This window comes from Elaeis guineensis, chromosome 5, assembly GCF_000442705.2.
Source record: "Elaeis guineensis isolate ETL-2024a chromosome 5, EG11, whole genome shotgun sequence".
In the NCBI taxonomy this organism is placed as follows: Eukaryota; Viridiplantae; Streptophyta; class Magnoliopsida; order Arecales; family Arecaceae; genus Elaeis; species Elaeis guineensis.
In genome coordinates this window covers 131,216,410-131,237,966 of record NC_025997.2, presented here as the reverse complement: position 1 = coordinate 131,237,966, position 21,557 = coordinate 131,216,410, and the positions used below count along the sequence as shown (strand labels likewise).

Sequence of the window (21,557 nt, the reverse complement as noted above, 5' to 3'; positions counted from 1 at the left end):
TGATCGTTGGTAATTAGAAATACAATGGTTATAAATTAAAATTATGATAATAAAAAAATTAAAATATTTAAAAAATAAAATTAAAATATTTAAAAAAAAATTAGAAAAATTTTGAATTTTTCTTTTTAGATTCTTTTTAACACATTATCCACTTCGAGATCTTTATTTAAATTTTTGAATCGCTAAGCCATCTCGTTAAGCTCTCCAATATACCAACCAGTTTGACCATCTAGTCGAATCGATCTCAATGACAATACTATCTAATCCGCTAATTCTAAGAGGAATCTAAAATTCTAGATGAGGTAAAACTGAACATAAGGAAAAACATGAGATAAAATTATTAAAAATAGGACAAGTATTTTTTATTTAGTAAAGCCTGGCTTTCGAATTACACAAGCATGGGAGGGAAATAATAATTTAGAGACGTATTCCGGGTGGGCACATTACTTTAAAACATTAACTTGTTAGTGATAATTATAATTTTAAAGTTTTGGGATTAGATTACCAAAAAAAAATTATATATATATATATATATATATATATATATATATATATATATATATATATATATATATATATATATATATATTAATGATTAACTTGAGCGGTACGCGGGATGTAAACAATAAAATTGATAACTTTAATATTTTCTTTAGAAAAAAAGGAGTTTGATGCTTTGGCTGTCGTGCAAGCAAATGAAGGCCTACAGATTTCCCTTGCCGAATAAGAAAACAAGCCAGCCGACCATCCCAAAAGAAAAAAAGCCAAACAAATACCTCATCTCCCCTTTTACCAAAAAAGGCCCTGCCTTCGGCATTTCCATCCATATCACGCAGGTCGATAAAGTCGAGGATTTATTTATTTCTTCAATTCTCTTGTCGGTATTGGTGGGCTCTTCCGGATGGCCCGAGGGCTATGACATTTCCTAGAAATTAAGTGTCACACCAATTAACCCACTCTTAAATCTTAATTAACTCCAACCTCAGCTGCCTGAACGCACACATTAACTATTGGAAGCGCGTCACCAGCCTGTCTGGAGAAAGTATTAGATGAATCCAGCCAATAGTCGCTCGCCACATCATCCCTTTTTTTTATTTAAACTCCTCAAGATCAAAATAGGAGGTGAGATTATCCACCGTACTTGCGTTCCCGTGATGCGGCCTGGTCCTGGGACCGCCTTGTTTCGGCAACATCTATGTTTCGACACCCATCACTGCCTCGACCTACCTTCCTTGTGCATCTTCTCTCTGTTTTGTTTTTGGGTTATTTATCCCTTGGCTAGCTAAAGACTGGCAGCAGAAAAGGGCGAGATGGAGATGGAGATGGGCATGGGTGGTGATGGCATGGGAGGCATGATGCCCCCATCAGCCCCAAATGGGATGCCCATGCCAAGCGGTGGCGGCGGCGGCATGGCGATGCACATGACCTTTTTCTGGGGGAAGCGCGTGGAGATCCTCTTCTCCGGCTGGCCCGGCGATCGGGGCGTTGGCATGTACCTCCTGGCCCTCCTCTTCGTCTTTGTCACCGCTGCCCTTGTCGACTGCCTCTCCTCCATCTCCCGACGACCAGCTGCCGCCGCCGGTGATCGCCGGGTCTCCAATGCCGTGCTGCCGACCACCCTCCATGCCGTCAGGTTGGGGCTGGCTTACCTCGTCATGCTCGCCGTCATGTCCTTCAACGTAGGCGTCCTCATCGTCGCCATCGCCGGCCACGCCGTGGGTTTCCTGGTCTCGGGTGGCGGCCTCTCCAAAGGGGATCGGTCCAATGAACCGGAAGCCCCGACCAAAGCCATGGATTCATAACTTACCTCCAAACACACAGTCTGGTTTCTTTGTTGCCGCATGCTCGCTTGTCAGTAATATTGTAGGGCTCTCGTTCTTGTTTCGCCAGGCCCATCGTTAATGTTCAAGCAAAATATCTGCTATTTATTTCTTGTCATGCTACTATTGACTGAATTTTCTACTTTTTAACATGTGAGACGCTCCTGGGTAAAGGATTTATAGGCCTTCTCTCTAAATGTCCCTAATATCTCTGAATCTTGGTGATGAGACTTGAACTCAGATCTCTGCCATAACCCTCAAGCGATTTAGTTCAAATCTCAGCTGCAGCCCTCAACAGATTTTATACTAGCTTCGACGACGACTAAGACTATCTAAAACTTAGAAAGGGGAAGATGAAAAAGAAAACCCGAGAGAAGAAGAAGAAGATGAAGCCACAGCAAACGGTTCTGAGAATGTTATTAAAAAATATAAACAAATCGTGCAAAAATAAAAAAAATAAAAGAGAAAAATCACTTCATCTCTAATTAATGAGATTCCATTCATAGACATCACAATGGAGCAAGATCTAGTTTATTTAACTAAGATGGTCAAAAAAGACAATTGATGGTCCTCAAAAATAATAATACCCCAAAATGGTCTAGTTAATAAAAACATCCATATAATTCAGGGCTCATTTGGTGTTGGTACTATCTTCCGTTTTTGTTCTCAAAATAATAAGAATATAAAATAAACTACACTAGGTGACATAACTTCTTTTTGATTTTTGAGTTTGTATAGTTTTTAGAGCTTTTCAAAGCACAGATTCATTGCTTTCTGAAGAGAATTTAAAGAAAATAAAGAATAGTGGAAGTTCTATGCAAATACTCTGAAACATCAAGGGCCATGCGGTATTTCACTGACTTGCAGAGGAAAAACTAAACAAAAGCAACAATGATACCAAACACGCACAATAGCTGCCACCAAGGCACAACCGAATCCGGACGGCTGTGAGAACCCACCTTGTGTACAAGCCCTAGGGTAGAATGATTTCTCCTTTAAAGAAACTACATTCTGCCATCTACAGATTATCTCTCGGGAAGCTGCAGTTTTGTACGCTGCCAGTTATGATACTTGGCTAGAAAAGTCGACTAATAGATCGCTCTACCAAGTATTTTACAGAGCACAAGAAACCCAAATTGTAAAATTCTCCAGCTATCATTCGTATGGGAAAAAGGTAAGCACTATTTGCTTGAATAGATGTCTGATATCCATTTGGGCTAAAATATGTTGCTTGCGATATTAATCAAGCATCAATATACACATCTCCATAAAGGTAAAACTGGGCAAGCCAGGTCACAGCTGGTTTAATTATTCAAATTTTGATACTTTGGTCCTTGATTTCATCTCATAATACGGAGCATTTACGCAGTCCAAGAGTCTCACAAGATGGTACATTTGTTGAGTCCTAAAGCAGTGAAGAATCTTCTACCAACTGGCCATAGGCGACCCAGCAATCCTACTTGATCAGCTTCATGAACACGCTCTGCTTTATCCGGATTTGAATTCCCACTCAAACTACGTTCTCCTTGTGAGTCTGCTGCCTCATCTTTATGTTCTATCTCATCTGGATTCTTTCCATCTCCCATATCCTCTATGACTTCAGCAATTTCCCCTGGCTTCTTGTCAAATAGTCCTTTGAACTGTTTCCTAGACTTCTTCCCAAATTCCTGGATTTAAAAACATACTCGTAAGATAATTTAAACATAAAGATGATTGCTTATCTAATTGTCGCTTCTCACCTGCTCCTTTTGCTTTAGTTTAAGGAGGGCAGCTGCAGCATCAGCTTCTGACGATTTGTCCACTGTCATCATCTGAAGACAATAAAAAGGTTGCACACTTGAATCTTATTTGCAACTACTTAGAGTAGTTAATGATACAATATGCTAAGCAAGTAAATGGCTATGGTTAAAAAAATTTTTAAAAAAATGACAGAATAAGGATCAAAGCAAACCATTTCAAAATCTTTCTTTGCCTCGTCGAAATCTCCACCTAACATGTAGGCCGTGCCACGGCGATATAAACCTTTGACATGTGCAGGGTTTACATCTAAAACCTGCCCTCCAAAAAGGAACACAAAAGCTCCTATTATGATTCTGCACTATGACTTTTGAGCAAAATCATCTCAATTTGAATAACCAGTCACAAGACCATTGATAATGGACATGCCAACATATGAACTCAGAATAAAACAGAACATGGAAGTTACACAAGTTAATGACCAAATAAATGGACAAATGCAATAATGGAAAGAATATGCATATGAAGAACAAAAAGAGAGAATCAACAGATATCAAACCAGCTTAAAATCCAAGAATTAGTATCAACAAAACCAGTATACCACAACCACAGATTTTTACAGTCAAGCATAAAAGGAACACACCAGCATATCATCAAAGCTTTTAATGTCAACAGTAGATTTATCAAGGTTTAATGTCAATTATAGATTCTCTCTTACATCATATTATGACTTGACGGTCAAAATCACAAGTACATACAGAAAATGATTAAATGTGCCTGCATTGTTAGACAGGTATCCTGATCCAACAACTCACAAAGAGTTCCGCCTTAATTTTAGAATAGATGATCCTAACCCTAGCCCTATTGATGAATATTATAAATCTGACTACCAATAAAATTTATCAGCATCAGTTGTATCTGACTTTTTCCTCCTCTTTTTCATGTTAGGATGGGCAAAACCATTGTAAATTTCATTCAGCTAAATGTAAGGGTATATCAACAGATAAACAGAAGACACATTACCAATAATTAAAAAGCATTTCTTACTTCATTCTCATGGAAATCTTCTTGCTCAGGTTTTGTTCACATTATCTAACTAGGATATGAGCTGTAATTAAGATGCACTGTACCTTATTGCATGTCTCAATTGATCTTCTGTATTCACCCATTTTCTGGTAGCAGGCAGCCACATTTAAATGTAACGAATTCTGCAAGGATCAAGAAGAGGAAATCTGCTCAAAACACATCAGAAAGAAATGATACTATATAGTTCAACACTTTCTGATAAGCCTACGCCAGATTATTTAGAAGATTTCTGCCTTCAGTTGATAATCAGAGAGTTTAGCTGATTGAAGCCGGGATAAAGAATTACTTCCACTCGCCCATTCTATCATGTTAGATAATAAAGAAGAATTTTGCATGGATATACAGGGATCATCTTACTCTTGAATTCAAAAAGATTTTTCCTTCTTCGTCATCTTGTGGATTTACATGATTATATTCTCGAAGCACCTGTGATAAATAAAAGAACCTATCGTTAAGTGAAAAATTAAAAAGAAAAACACAAAACTTATCGGGATAAATTAGTAATTTTAGAATATTACACTATGATGCTATCTAAGAAACGACGTCTGCATAAGAAACTTGTCAACCAGAACAGCTTGAAAAGAATAATGCCTAGGCCCCAGGGTCAAAATTTTGAATATTGAACAGTTCTTATTTCTACATATTAGCACAATTCGAATTTTTCCCTTGAGTTCATAGTGGCAGAAGGGCGTCGAAGAGGTATCTTCTTTTTTATTTGGGTTGGGAATTATGTGGCTTTGGTAATTGATGTTGTCAGGGGCCCACACAAGAAAACAATCAGTACATAAGAAGGGGGAAAAAGGTATTTGTGGAAATAAAATGAACAATTCCCACAAAAAAAATACAAAGTGCATACATGTATCCCTAACAGCAGGAACGATGCATCGTACTTTGTCAAATAGGTCCCAGAATAATCAGGAAGCATGCCTTCCACAACCCTTACCAAGTCAGTAGTATATGGGGAATTGGATGACCCATGAACCACCAGAGGGAACAAAAATTCACAGCCACCGAGAGACTACAATTTACCACTACAAGATTCTTCTGGACCACTTAATTTACCTTTAGCCTCAAACCTGAATAAAGCACTAAATTTCCCTAACCTGCTCAAACTTCTCTGAGCTGAATTTTCTCAAACCCAACATCTTCCTTCTCCAATAAATCTTCGTCCCATCTTGCTCTCCAGCAACAGCAATCAAGCATTCTCCCGAACAAAATCTAGCCTATCTGATTTTTGAATTGTTGGTGATGCAATGATTGTTTGAAGCTCCTACAGTCATAATCTCCAATCAAAAATTTGGCTTGAAACAGGGAAAATACTTCAAATTCACACCCACTTTAAGAGAACTTATCTCTCACTGAACAAGGTATCTATCAAAATCACCGTAAAAAGATCTTCTCAAATTATTTTTAACTATTTCCAAGATCATTAATGAACTTATAGTGTTGTGAAAGCAAAGCAAACACAAATAAGGCCAAACTACTATTTTATAGCCGAATTTAATCCTAACCTTTTTTATGAGCAGTGTACTACACTTCCTCTGGTTACAACAATTCTACCTTTCAAGGAAATATAGGGTAAATGTGAAGAAAAGATGGAAACTCAGAAACAAGATAGCACAGTCAATTGATGCAATTATTACATGCATTGATGCATCAAATAATTTGGTAAGCGATGAAGATTTTAAACCTCATCACAATCAGCCAGTGAAAATTTCTCCATGTGTTATACAACTCTCCTTGACTGTTTCCTCTGAACTGAGATTTGGAGCAGTGTACCGGGCACAGTGATGCAGGTCTAATTCATGTGTTAAGTGGTTTGAAGCAGCTGGCCGATCCAAAATGTTTCTGTTTTGTTGTTTACTTTCCTACATCTTTCTGTTGTTAGTACTACAAGTTGTCTTGACAAAGATGTCCTGTACTGGTTATGCTTTTATTTCTTTAAAAAAAAATAACTTGAAGAACTAGTTCAAAACATCACTTAATTTATCTGACATTTCTTTCAAGTTTCTTGTTTAGAATTTCCACCTCTATTTCAACAAGTTCACTATGATTTGTACCAAATAAGTGAATTTAAGAACAGTTAGGTAAGTGTAACATCTGTGAAAGAAATTCTACCTTATCATACTTTGCCTTTGCAAGTTCAAACTTTCCTTCTTTGAATAGTCTGTTCCCCTGAAAGAAAAGAACATACTTTAGAGTCATCATTACTGTGAATTCAAAACTAAGTTACAATTATCACTACTTTGACAGATGAGATTTATTTTCATGTCATATACATAATTATGGAGTAGAACATTCCCATGTCAATGCAAGACAAATCACAAACATAAAAGTAGATAAGCCAATAGTCTTAAAGAAAACATTGATATGCTCCAGTAACACGGAATGCCTATGGCCCTTCTTGGCTGGTGGTCATAATTATCCATGGATGACTAGTATTTAGAGGGTGGTTCTGTTCAGAGACAACCAATAATGAGATTGGAGTTATCAGGGCACTCCGGTGATTGGTAATCCTGGTTTTCAAAGGATTACATAAATCACAAATGAAACACATTCTACTATTGCTAAAAAGCAAGGACAGTTTAAACTACAACGAGGATCCTTGGAACTTTGTCCCATATCATACTTTATTTATCAGAAATTATCCGACCTGCAGATAATATCCATTGACTAGGGATTCAGAAACATCCAAACAGGCCCTAAATGTACAGTAGTCTCACATGGTTCAGAATCAGAGCAAAACAGACAACAGACATTCCTAGAAATAGCGCATTAATGATCTTTGAACTACCTCTCTACTATTATGAACAAACTGCCCGAGGCACCTCTCTTTGAGGCTCATGAGGCCTTGAGCTAACCAGCAGTTTCTATGAAGATGCTCTTTTTGATAAATACACCCCACTTACTTCATTTCTATGTTAAGGGAAAGAAACAATAGCGGTGCACTAGCTGAGTAGGAGTGTGTTTATCACAATCCATAAATAATAGAAGGAAAATAAAAGCATAGGGGATCGAAGTCATCCATGCCTCCTTACATGTATCCCGCATGCCTGCTACCATGCAAATACCTTTGTTCCCCCCACCCACACCCCCGCCCCCAACCCTTCTTCCCTTTTTTACTCCCTTAATGTATCCCACATGCAAATGCCTACTACCATGCAAATACCTCATGCATCCTCTTGGTAACCAACATGTATCTGCACGCAGCTTGTTTATTCATACTGAAATTTTACTATTTTTCAGTCAAAAAAAGAAATTTTACTATTTTAGATGTTCCTAGAATTCTAACAAGGCAGCATACTTCAACAATATACGTATTTGCCAAGATACTAACACTATCAGTTCTTTGTAGCTACCGGCTCAAATGTGGAAGGATAAATAACTGGATCAACCCATAAGAAACATAAAATAGAACCAAAAAGAACCATTGTAGTTTGGTTCCATACCGTGTTTTTTATTTTTTCTACTTCCTCCATTATTTCTTGGAAGGTTAACCCAGTCCAGTCCTGCAATCAGAGCTCATCAGTGCATGTGCAAAGGAGATTATATAAACAAGAATTTCAAGATAAAATGATGTATAATTAATCTATCAAGTAAATGTAATATACTGACAAACTTAATGTATTAATAACTTCTTATGCTTATTAACTTGTTTAACATGTCATGTGAAATAAATATAAGTTGTCATCTTCAGCTTCAGAAAAGATATGGCATTTTTAAAAAAAAAAAAAAAAAAAGTCAGCAACACACACTATCAATTTTTGAAACTCATTAGTATTTCTTAGTGGATTTTGCAATTTCCTTCCATTAGCCTTCTTACATATCATAAAAGCCTTTACAAGTCCAGTATATTATACTCAAATCTCACAAAAAATTCAAGCTAGGGCAAGGATACAGTCGATGTAATCACAAAATAATATCATGCTCTCCAAATATTCACATAAACCTTTGGAATTTTCCAGTATGCACAAACAAAACAACAAATCAAACTTCCTAAACATTAAAGCAGTAAAGAAGCAGGTTTCTGATAGGTTAAAAAGCAAGGTCTGCCTATTTTCTGTGAAATTAACAAACCATGAGATGATCAAAGCACATATTAGAGCTTCCAAGCAACTTGGAACAATCAATTCAAAATTCACAAGAATCCCTTTATTTTTTAGCAAAACAGTAGGAAGGACCCCAAGACATAAGAGTCCAGATGTTTGGGGCACTTAAGAAGCTACATTACCTTAGGCATTTCAAAGCCAAGTAGCTCAATTTCCCACCGAACACAAGCTCCTTCAGGAACATTAGAAGGCCTGTTCATGAAATCTCATTAGTATTTTCAAGTGTTTTGTTCAGAAACCAAGATAGCCATTTGGTTTAGAAAATTGACCTTGTAAACTTATCGTATGCATAATCTGGCGGGCAAGTGACAAGAGAAATCTCTCCAGGAAGCATTAAACGAACACACATTTCAAATCCTTCGGGCACCTAAAATCAGTTGGAAATGAAAGTATGTTACAGCAAAACAAAGTTGAATTAATAAACAGATTAGCCACCAATGAAAGCATCTGAAAACTTAAAGACAATGCTATTTTTTTAGGGGAAAAGATAGGCAACCTGCTTTTTAATCTAGTTGCATCTCAAACTAGGATCCTCAAAATACAACTTTAAAGTTATCTCATAAAGCAAGGGATCAGAGATATAGCACTTACAAGCCCTTCTCCAGAACTGAATACCAAAGGCTCGCCATCATTATCCACTCTTGTATCATAAAACACCGTCTTCTCTTCATTAAGAAGCATTCCCTTGTAATGCACCTTTAGTAAGCTATCATGAAGAGGACAGTCCATGGGAAATTCACCTAATTGTTTCAAGAATAAAGTACTTAGACAAATACTGGAGAAAGTAAAAACATCTCCAAAGAAGCCGAAAAGCTATAACATGATATTGTTGATTGCTATGATAATATCAATATACATCATCCTAGATTTAATGGAAAATTCTTTTGCTATCTAAACTAGGATCCCATGCCTTATGGATTGAACATTAGCTACATACAGTGTGAAATTCTGTATCGGATGTGGAAAAGATAAAACAAAACTGCAGGATAACCATGATCAACTATAAGCATTAATAACTTTGCTAATGGATAGATATTTTTGGCAGCAATGTCGTGAACCACATGCTGGTGTATCAACTAGAGGGGAACATCCCATAGAGGCAGCAGATATAACAGCAGTTCTATAGGAATATGCAAGTCATTAGAAAGAAGGGATCACTTACACAGCCCTCTAATAGATTTTACAAAAGACCAGATTAAAATCTGTGTTACTTGGACAGGTCATCAGTAATGGGTACACATTTTACTTCAAGTACTGCTTTGAATCTCATGTATGTGGATCGGCATGGGTTATTGCAGTTGAAAAAAAGGGGGAAGAATATATATGTGGCCTTAAACGGGATTTAAACAACAGTCCTCTGTTAGGAAGCAAGTAAATCTATGATCCTATCAATAATAATTTGTTGCATGAAGAACATACATGCTGCTTTACATAGGATTCAAACCACAGTCACTCTGCTAGGAAGCAAGTAAATCTATGACCCTATCGATAATAATATAGCAGGAAAGAAAGTTGTAATATCATCTCATCGAGTGCATCCTAACATCAAGCAATTGTACGAGTTTGGGCATGCAAGCATAACATTTTTGGTCTAGTAACCAGTCAATGATTTCATATATAGAAGTGGTAAAGAGATAAAGTTTGCAGCTAACATCTTAGAGCTGCATAATGCAATAATCATATAAGAATCATGTTGCGAAGTTACAACCTCGTCCATCAACAATGCGGCGCTTTATAAGTCGGCCATCACCAAGCATGTCTCTCACCTGGTAGTCTTAAATATAAAATATTAGAAGAAAAATCTTTTGAAACATGATGACACCAAAGGATACCTAAATGAAATAATTATTAAAAACAAATCAGTAAAGCCCATTAACTGGATTGCACGTATTTTGAAACTTGAGAGAAATCACCTGATATCTGAAAAATCAGCTACATTTTAAAATCAAAATCATAAAAACCCTACTTGTAAAAGAATTTTGCTTTCAGAGAAACTATAATTTGACTGAAAATAAAGAACAACTACAATTAAAAGCTTTTCAGGTTCACAACAAGGACAAAGTACCTGAATAAAGTGGACAAGCTCGATTTCAAATTGCACCTCTTCAAGACCTTCTATGTTTGGCATTAGAGGAGATTGTGTCAAGTAGTCACTGCTAACAAAAATCACTGCCTTTTCTCCACGTGCCATAGTGCCAATCCCCATCTCAAGCCCTTTAGGTACCTACACTATAAAAAAGAAAAATCAATAAAAATCATATCAAAAATTCAATATGTAAAGGTTAACTTCTTCAAATGCAAATAGACAACATTCCCCTAGGGGCTGTCATTGGGTTGGGCTGGACCAAGCAATCTGACAGCCAGGCCAGCAAAAAAAAAAAGGAAAAAAAAGGCCCAGGCTGAGAATTTTAGTCCAATTCCCGTCCCTTTTTGAAAAGTTGAAATTTTCTAGCCTGAGCTGAGGCTGAGATATCGGGTTGGAAATGAATAGGAGCCCAACTTGGGCCAAGTCTGACTCAAAAAGTACCCACAGCCAGGTCAGGCTTGGGGCTAGGACCCTCAGGCAGAGACAGACTCAGGCCTGAGCTTTCAAATTCAGGCTATAATCAGGCCTAGGCCTGACTCTGCCTGTTGATGTCCCTACTTCGCACCCAATAAAAAAATCCCAATAACATTCTGTAAGCTACATATTCAGATTTCTAAATCAGTCCAGCACAGCTTGTCATCAAGCTTAGCTAGAGGAATTGTAAACAGGATCAAGCTAAGATGGTCAAATACCACTTCCACTTTCAAAAGCATCTCATCCAGCTCATCCATGTCAAATACAGTTCCAGCAACACCCAGTAATTAGCTGCCTATGATATTGGTAACCATGGATCCTAAATCATCACACTCCATCCTATCATCTCTTCAGATGAAGGAAACAAGAATTTAACTACAGAGACGAGTAGTTTACCAACCTCAGATTTACCCAAAGTAAAGCAATATGGCTCTGGTGTAGATGGCAAAATCAATTTCCCACCAATTGTCTTTGCAGTAACCCTGAAATGACAAATGTATTATGTCTAAATGGACTCTTTATGACAAAGATATTCTATGGTTTAAAAGTCTTGACTTTCATAATTTAACTTATAAAATCCAAAGTCAAAGCGAATATAAAGGTTTTGCAAGATAACAAACATATCATGAGGATCATGAATTTATGAGTGTCCTGCATTGCCATTCTTTACAGCCTATACAATTCTAGCATTCCCCTTATTCAGTTAATTTCTAATAGACAAAAATGATTATCAGATGGGGCAGGCCACTTTCCATCTTCGCACAATAAATACAAATTATACAGGGTAAACACAAAGTTAGGATGCAATAAACATAAACCCTTTTATAATAAACACAAATCATCTCAGAATAAATACAATCGAGTCCAAAATAAACAGAAATAGAATAAATAGAAATGCTCCAGAATAAATATAAACTCTACGGAATAAACAAAAACACCTTAGTATAAACACAAACTTGAATCCCAAATCTTGGCATGCATGGACTTCTTTCCCATGCACATTAATGGCCTAGCTTTTTCATATTTTTTCCATCCTATCCACATTAATGGCCTAGCTTTTTTATATTTTTTCCATCCAATCCATATTAATGGCATGGCTTTTTTTTATATTTTTTTCCATCCCATTCACATTAATGGCCTTGCTTCTTTTATATTTTTTTCAAATCCAAACCGATGGAAAAAGTGTCCATAACTTTTTATTTTCCTACAAGAAGATCCATGCAGATTTACACACACACACACACACACACATAACATTACAATGCACCTTATTTATGCTATAACCCTACCTATATGTGTAATCATACATGCACACACGCATGCCACACGCCCACATGTGCGTGCCTGCGCATATACACCCACCCACCCACCTGCATGCATGCGGACACCGACTAAGAAGGATCCTGCTAAGTTTTTTCTTTTAATTTATGTTATTTCAATTTATGTAAATTAGCATAAAACAGTATGTTGATTTTAGTCTTCATATCAGCATTAATCTGATATAACTAAAGCATAAAACCTCTTCTGCTTCATTTTTGCATGAAATTTGCATTTTGTCATATCAAGACAGCAACCATTCACAATTTAGCATGTTCAATACACACACACACACACAAACAGACTAGGAAGAATCCTGCTAAGTTTTTTCTTTTAATTTATGTTATTTCAATTTATGCAAAAGCAGCATACTAAAGTATGTTGCTTTTAGTCTTGATATCAGCATTAATCACATATAACTAAAACATAAAACCGCTTCTGCTTCATTTTTGCATGAAATTTGCATTTCGTCATATCAAGAAAGCATCCATTTACAACTTAGCCTGTTCAACAGGATAATTTGTTAACTCTGCAAAATGCAGTGTCTGTAGACACAACCTCAAGAAGATTTTGAAACAACCCAGCAGGTAAAATGAAAGCATTTTAGTCAATATATTATGTTAAAGAGAAAAAAAATACCAGCAACCATCTTTCTTAACCTTAAAATAGGGGAAGATATTCAAGGAAACAACTAGGGCTGAAAACTGACGGGATATGGATTGGCTACTAGCATATCCATATCTGTATCCACATTTTTCAGCAAATACGAATATAAATCCATATATTTGATGGATATCGAGATTAGTATCCATATTTGTTCCAAACAGATATAAAATGTAAATCAGATATTAAACATATCCATATTTGTTCTAAACATATATGAATACAAATTGGATATTAGTTATATCCATATTTTCTCTGTTTATGTACAAAAACAAGTCGGATATAAATCTGATTTTGAGCAGACTTCAATAATGAAAACCAACATAAACAACATAATCATAAAGGATGGATAAGGAATCCAATGTCAAGATTGCACATGATACACAGCCAACTAGGTAAGAGTCTGAATTTCAGTTATTGAACTTGCAAAAATACTGACCTGGACAAAAGCCTAAATCATCGATCCAACTAGATTTATATTAAAAATATATTAAAAATTAATTTTGAAATAAAAATATAACATAAAAAATATCAAGAATCATCTATTTTATAAAAAAAAACTTGCAAAAAAAATTATATTTAGATGTAAGAAAATTTGTAAAAAAATTGTTTAGATGTAAGAATATGTTATATGTATCGATATTTTTAAATATTTTAAACAATAAAAAACTGAAAATATCATAAGGAAAATATTGAAATATTTGATTTCATCATAGTGAAAAGGATTGATTTTTTTATAAAAAGAACTAATAAATAGCATATGGAAAAATGTTATTTTTATAATGTGAATAAGTTTTAAAGAAGTATAACAAAATGTCAACAAAAAGCTGCAATGAATGTTGGCTTAGCAGCTGGTTGGTTGGTGTCTAAGGACAATGGTTCATTTCCTCATAATAGCAGTATTTTAAGATTTTTTTGTCCATATATCCGAATCCAAATCTGAAAATTTTCAAAATCTACATATGGTTCCATATCCAACAAAATTCATGAATGGGTATCCAAATCCGGATCCAGATCTTATCAAACTCAAACATACCTGTTGTAGTATAGGTGGGGGCATCATTAGTCCCACAACGATTACGAGCCAAGAGAGAGTATAGCTTATATGGATTGGAACCTTCTCTCCTATATGAGGCGCATTTTAAAGGACAACTGTGAGGCCCCGTGCAACAGCACCAGAGGCCAAAGCAGACAATACCTCACGTATGCGGGCACGGAGGCATAACCTAACCATCCGAGCTATCCGACCCCTTGACCCATGATCGCAACATTGGCGCCGTATGTGGGATGCCTCTTGCCCCCACACACATACTCCCTCTTGACTGGGGGGCTATGTTGTGGTATAGGTGAGGACATCTTTAGTCCCACATCCGTTATGAATCAAAAAGAAGTATGGCTTATATGAATTGAAACTCTCTCCTATGTAAGGTGTCTTTTAAAAGACAAAACCGTGAGACCCTATGCGACAGTGCCAGAGGCTAAAATGAATAATACCTCATGTATGCGGATGTGGAGGCATAAGCCAACCATCCAAGCTATCCAACCCCTTGACCCATGACCACAACAATACCTATCCGAATCTAAATATGAAAATAGATACACTTGGATAATATCCGGCTTGTTTCAGCCCTTGAAACAACAAATAGCTTTGGCAAAGTAGCCATCATTAATGGGAAAGATTTGCAGCTAAACCTTAGAGCTACAATATGACCGCCCCCACCCTGAAACTGACCCACGGCATAGCACCCATTCGCTTCGCACGCAGGAAGGCAACGAAGTTCAATTCAAGAGACCGCAGCAGAGTGGAGCAGCCGCAACACGAAGTTCCTTACCTTAGCTAGATCTCGCTGGTGCCAAGCCAGAATTGGTGGTACAGTGAGTGGCGGCATCAATACAACATCAGGTGACAGCATGGCCAATGTAAGCACGACTCCTCAACAAGGACAACTTGGTCAATGAACATTCCAAATAGGAAGCCCTTAACTAAAAGTTCGAAAAGCCAGCTAGCTTGCACAAGCATTTGCTCCTGTTACCACATAGTGCTCTTATTGATATGTATGTTATTTAAACTTTTAAGTTCTATGTTCACTATTACAATTGAGTCAGTGCTTGAAACCAACACTAAAAAGAATGTTGTTTGCCAACAACAATCAAATTTAGTAACAATATGGATTGCTTATGCATTCAACGGCCTAAGATTGCTGCCCCTGGTGGAGCCAGCAACAATTATAATAGGTAAACAAAACATGCCATGCATGCATCATAAAGATGATTCACGTCAACTTTCAAACATTCACCAGATAAGTTGTAAACATTTAGCCTATGCAAAAAGAAAAGACATTCACCTAGCTTTTACTTCATACGGTTCTCTTGGAGATTCCCATCCCTGTCCTTCATCAATTATCTGACCACAAACAGAAAGATGGTAACATGTGACATAACCAAAAAAAAGATCAAGCAAATGCATTATGTTCATGTTTTTGGCAATATTGATCTGCATAGACTTGTTAAGTAAGGTACATATCGGACCCGTGGATACCTGGAAAACTACTGCTAACAAATGAATAAGCACAATGCATGTAAAATAAGTACCTTTTTCAAGACTCCCAAATCCTCACTGATAACCTACAAAGAGAAGAAAAGTGATCTTTTGAGTTTCTTAAAAAAAAAAAAAAAAGATGTTAGCAAGTCACTGGCTTCAAGAAACTCAGATACAATCAACAAAGTAACCACTACAACAATGTGCCAGGAATCCATGATTTGCTTAAAGTGACTCAAGTGGAAAGAGAGATGTGGACCAAGTTCTGAAAGATTAAAATAATGGAATAAATGCAAGCAAAATACTCTGAAAAAAATGCCACTAAAAATAAAGATGTTCTTTAAGAGATAAATTAAGTCATTTATATTGGTATTAAAAAGAGCAATGTTATGTATAAATACATGTAGTGGTACAAACTGACAAACAAGTGAAAATTGATTATGAAAAGAAATGGAAGTACACCTGCATTAAATCTCACAAATCTTGAGAGAATTTCAAATAAAAAGGTAACAATATTATAAAATGAGTAGGTTGGTAGTAAGAAGAAAACTTCCATTTAACCAGATCCCAAATCATTACTACCTTGACTTTGCAGAAATCTAGCATCTCAATCTCAAAATGAAGTTCATCATCTTTAGGGACAGCCTCTGGAGCTGGAACTGGACAATCATCCTCAGCAAAGTGTAACTCAGGTTTCATCTTGAACTGAAAATATAGACTATTAGAGTGAAAAGAAAAGAAAATTTTCGACCAGAAAGAATGACAGCACATCCTAAACATTTGCAAAAACAATTTCACTTTTTGAGGACAACTTGCTGTTTAGCTATTAATAGCAAAATGATTCAATTGTTATATGAAGCCTCTGCATCAAGTAACATGCATGATATACTACAATCAAACCTTTGTTCTTGAATAAACTAACTTAGCAAAATACAAGATTTGAGAACAATTAATTTGTTGAGATATATGTGCTAAATAAATAAGCATTTGTGAATTAATCATAATCTGCACTAATAATTACTCTCAAAGTTTTGATCCTATCTCCATCATGCAAACAAACACTTGCTTCATGACAGCTGCCCATCAGACCAATACAACACACCAGGTAATGCTTTTGGTTTCTTTAGATGATTTAATAGAAGTGTTCTATTTAAACAAGTTGTGGTGCTTGGCGGACATATGACATGAGTAGAAAATGAATACTTCCTCAAAGTTCATAATGGAAGACCCAGAGAGTCACAAGGAAATTACTTAATATGGTACAGCTTATGTATGGCAGTCACCAAAATTCATTTTTCATAAAGAAACAACTTAATCATTAAAGACTACAAAACGCTATCCTTGATTACACCTTTGCGAACCCACATAAGCAGTTATGCGTCGCATACATTTGTCAAATAGTTTAGACAGCTTAAAGAAAAATACCATTGCCACCTCGCCCTTCAGCATAGTGGGAATGCCTTCAGAAAGTCCTAGAATCATCTTGCTCTTCCCCAGGATATGTCTGATAGGACTGCCCTTACCTATTACATCAAATAGTTAGCCCAAGAAATCTGTTGTTACCCTTTTGTAGGAAAAAGAAGACATGCATCAAATGCTAGAGGCAACGACTGTATGTTATATAAGAAAAAAAAATGTAACACTTTCTGCAAAAGCATTCTAAAGAAAAATCATGTTCAATGTGTCAACATGTTGCATAAATGTCAATAATCCCGAAATTTTGCCTACATTGAGTGGCTGTCAAAAAAAATTTTTTTTGGGGGGGGCGGAGAAGGGGGGAGGGGGGGGGTGTTACTGCAAATCAACAGAGGTGAACACACATTTAGAGGCCTAAATATCATATCTGTACTTACAGGTCCTCATTAAAGTAAATATGGAATAATTTCTAAAAGAACACATGTAAGCACGCATTCTGTGACTTAAAGTTACTTTAACTATAATATTAATGGGTCTTCATGAAAGTAGGTACAGAAACAAGGGCATAGCAACAAACATCACGATTCGTTTCTCAAGGGTGAGCATCAAAATCTTATTGCACAAGAATGACTTCGTGTCATTTTACAAATTTCTGACGAAATGAATCTTCATCATGACACCACTGACCAAAAACTACATCATTTGCCACCAGATGTCTAGTCTAAGCAAGGCAGATCCAGATTTCATAAGTAATTGGTAATGTGTTATTGTGCCTGAAGATAAACAACATTAAGCATGTCAAATAGGTTCAATACAAATGTTTTGTATACTGCTTCTAAATATGCACCCAAACATATCAAGAAGCAGGATGTATTTAGCTAGAACATACAAAAAAAAAAAAAAAAGGAGTGTCAGCTCTTTTTCAAGTCAAAATTTGTGTAAGAAATAAAAGGTTCCACATTGGAAGATGACGACCAAGCATTCAAATACTCTTTCTCATTAAGCTAGGAGCAACTTAAGGCGTAGTCCAAATTAAAATATACACGTACTTTTTTGGAGGAAAGCAAGATAACAGAAATATTTCAATAGAAGATGGATTATGCACTTTACATTAACTCCTTTGTAAATGGAGTTGAAGGTTTTAGAATCAATAAAAGAGAATTCCAATTGAAGATCCAAACCATTGAAAATGAAATAATGCTTAGAAACCAAAATTTATATATTTTTAATATTCTGCAATCTAGGTATAAAACTGGTACAAAAATAAATGGTATTAGTTCCACTTGTGTGGTAAATACATGATAGGAGACATAAAATGAAAATCTAGGATCACGTTCTATGCATGGTAGACTTTAAATTCACTAGGTTTAGATGATTCATATATGATAAAACACAATATCATGCTATTAAAATTATCCATTTTGACATCTACTTGATGATTATGTTAGAGAGACAACCAAAATACCTGAATCTTGATTTCTAGGTATTTTTTCTAGCATAGATCATGTTCAACGGTCTGGATATCGAATTCAGATATTCTACCATTAATTCTGAAACGTTAACTCCTTTCAAGGAGTTCATATAAAGTGTGTAGTCCGACTCTCTCGATATCTGTGATTACATCAGACTCTGTGACATAAATGCAAGCTTACCTCCATGTTCTGATCTTGTAGAGTTAACAATAACACCATCCAATGTTCGAATAGTGCAATGGTATATGACCTGCATCAAAAATTGAGAGGCATATCTAAGCATGTTGTTAAGTCGACTCAGAAAAGGCAAAACATTAGCCAATTATGATGAAGTCATACTAAAAGATGTCTAAACGACCTACAATAGCCACATAATTATTATTATTATACTTATGATATTGTAAACTCCAACAACAGAGGTCACAATATGAAGTGATAAAATTTGTAAAGAAACTCTACCCAGTGAAATATAAACAAACAAATGAAGCAAAAAATGTGAACTGTCCACTGGAAAACAAAGATCAAAGCATTATTTCATCATTATCTAAGATCAAAGCAGACCGATTCTCCAGACGATCAATAAAATTATATGGCGCTAACGCATCATTGTAGTAGCAAGTGGATAAGAATTTCTACCCGATCTCCATCTGCAGGCTTCTCTGAACCCTCTCCCGATCTGATAATTGCTTTCATCAAACTTCCAGGAGTCATTTTCTTTCTCCTAAAGAGCAGAAGTTAGCGGCAATCAGTTACTTCAATAATTTGACGCTCATAAATGAAAAATATTGCTTCACAACAACTATAATAAAAATAGATTTCAGGCTGGTACGTAAATAGAGAAGGTGAGCTCAAAAAAATTTGAACAGCAGCTTCCCTTTAAAAATTCACAAAAAAAAAAAGAAAAAGAAACAAAACAATAAATAACCATATTTAAAACAAGGCGACAAATACTGAGCAATCAAGTCCCGTAAGTAAGCAGCCTCAATCTTTCTACACAAGAAATAAAATCGGATGCGAAGAAACGTGGCTCTATTGTTATGGAACTAGAATTAGAAGAAGATGAACAAAAGCTCCATTAAGCCTACAGCTTCAAGGATAGAGCATGGGAAGGTGTACCTCCTCTCAGCTTCCTCGGATTTCTGCTTTTTTGGTCCGAATTCTCGCTGCCCCTCAGCTTCGTCCATGGCCATCTCGCCTCTTCCTCCGGCGAAATTTCGACCAGAAGTCCCAAATTCTCAAGAACGAAGGTAGCAGTTGAAAACCCTAGTTCTTTCAGTCGTCTGGTCGGCGTCCACCGAAGACCTCCCTCCCACGGCGATTCCAAGGCGCCTGTTCTTGAATCTCGATGAACGGTACAAATGTAGGGGACACGCGGCGGTGGGCCTCGGTTAGGGCTGGAACCGGGCCGGGCTGGGGCGGGCCCTATCTCAGCCAGAGCCTGGTCCGAAATAATTTTTTGGGCTTTAGGTCGGATTTAGATCCGATTTTGTTTGAAAAATACAGATTCGAGCCCAGGCCCGAGAACAGCCCAAGCCCAATCGGATCGGCCCGCATCCAATTGCAAAAATGGAGCTCTAAGTCGCAAACAGTAAAGAAACCATAAGGCTACAACACAGGTTCCAGAGAATCCAAAGCCTATGTTGATAAATGGGACTCGTAGGACTTCCAAATCATGAATGGCATACAAAAACCCTGAGGTAGGGCTTTTTGGAGGTAGAGATAGGGGAGGGGAGGCATCGAGGTCATCCATGAGATCTCAGGCGTTGATGACCGTGGTGGGTGAGACAGAGGCGGCGGCAAGCTAGGGATCGGTGTCGTCTAGGGTGTCGTCTAGGGTTTTGAGGGAGCCGTAGGTGGTGAAGGTGAGGGAGATGAGATGGATAGACTAAAAAGGAGGAAGAGAGTGGAAACCTAAGGAGAAGAGGAGGCGGAGGAGCGGGAGGGGAAGGTGGTGCCGTCGGGAAGCACCATCCAACTCGCCTCCCACGCGAGAGCGACGATGACCTCATTGATGTCCGTCCGTGCCCAGAGATTGTAGTTCCCATGCCGTCGGAGTTCGGATAGGATCTTCACAGTGATCACCCGCCGATGCTGCTCCCTAAGCTTCATCCTTTCTTTTTCTTTCGGCTGCGGCGGCCTCATCGCCCCTCCTTGCATCATTTCCTCCCCTCCCCGGGCCGCTGCTGCCACCGATTCTCCCCAGGACCCATCCCTAGTTGCTCGAAGTAGTTTGGGAGCTCGGGCCTAAATTTGGGCTGAGTGGAAGAGGTCACCGAGGATGGTGACGGCCACAGACTCATCGATACCATGAGCGACGCCGAGCCCTTGATCGATGCTGATGACCTCGTAGCAAATCAGGATCTGGGAGGGGCGACGAAAAATGAACGGGGATTAATTAAAGCTCAGGCTTGAGCTTGAATGTTGGGCTTGCAGTCAAGCTCGGGCTCGGGCCGGGTCTGGGCCGGGCCAATGGTAGGCCCGAGCTCTGCTCGAAAATGAAATGAGTTCTTTTTCTGAGCCTAAATTCGATCCGATTTTATTCGGGCCTAGCTCAAAGCCTGACCTACAAGCGGCCTGGCCCGAAGCGGCCGGCTCGAGCCCATTTTCAACCTTAGCCTCGGTGTAATGATTTCTTTACAGGCCGACAAACCCAGCAGGCCCTCGGTGTAATGATTTCTTTACAGGCCGACAAACCCAGCAGGCCCTCGGTGTAATGATTTCTTTACAGGCCTGTAAAATTGCTCCGCGCCATTAGTAGCACGAACTAGGGCGCTACTAGTTAATAATCTCGGAGCAAATGATTGGACATCCCGCCAGCTTAGTCAAGAGAGGCACTGC

At 37.5% G+C, this 21,557-nt stretch overlaps 2 protein-coding genes across 2 annotated transcripts; one reads left to right on the top strand and one right to left on the bottom strand.

Annotated features, from left to right (window-relative positions):
* The first annotated feature begins 1,139 nt into the window (after nt 1–1,139).
* On the top strand, nt 1,140–1,938 carry LOC105046328 (copper transporter 1). The gene has a single exon (XM_010924886.4). The coding sequence runs from the start codon at nt 1,311–1,313 to the stop codon at nt 1,800–1,802; it is 492 nt and encodes a 163-aa protein (XP_010923188.1). The 5' UTR covers nt 1,140–1,310; the 3' UTR covers nt 1,803–1,938.
* Nucleotides 1,939–2,984: 1,046 nt separating this feature from the next.
* LOC105046329 (peptidyl-prolyl cis-trans isomerase PASTICCINO1) lies at nt 2,985–20,045 on the bottom strand. Its single transcript, XM_010924887.4, has 20 exons — nt 19,836–20,045; nt 19,356–19,440; nt 18,900–18,969; nt 17,257–17,354; nt 16,414–16,536; nt 15,885–15,917; nt 15,638–15,696; nt 11,713–11,794; nt 10,818–10,976; nt 10,461–10,518; nt 9,344–9,492; nt 9,022–9,119; nt 8,875–8,944; nt 8,093–8,152; nt 6,762–6,818; nt 5,001–5,069; nt 4,688–4,765; nt 3,772–3,873; nt 3,560–3,631; nt 2,985–3,487 (listed from the first exon to the last, which is right to left on the bottom strand). The coding sequence occupies exons 1-20, from the start codon at nt 19,907–19,909 to the stop codon at nt 3,200–3,202; spliced, it is 1,884 nt and encodes a 627-aa protein (XP_010923189.1). The 5' UTR covers nt 19,910–20,045; the 3' UTR covers nt 2,985–3,199.
* Nucleotides 20,046–21,557: the final 1,512 nt, after the last annotated feature.

Excerpts from the sequence above, each read along its gene's own strand:
- LOC105046328 (XM_010924886.4), top strand. The coding sequence starts at position 1,311 with ATGGAGATGGAGATGGGCATGGGTGGTGATGGCATGGGAGGCATGATG.
- LOC105046329 (XM_010924887.4), bottom strand. The coding sequence starts at position 19,909 with ATGGCCATGGACGAAGCTGAGGGGCAGCGAGAATTCGGACCAAAAAAG. Across the intron at positions 19,441-19,835 it reads TCCGAGGAAGCTGAGAGGAG|GAGAAAGAAAATGACTCCTG; the intron begins GTACACCTTCCC and ends TCTGCTCTTTAG. Across the intron at positions 15,697-15,884 it reads ATTTGGGAGTCTTGAAAAAG|ATAATTGATGAAGGACAGGG; the intron begins GTACTTATTTTA and ends GTTTGTGGTCAG.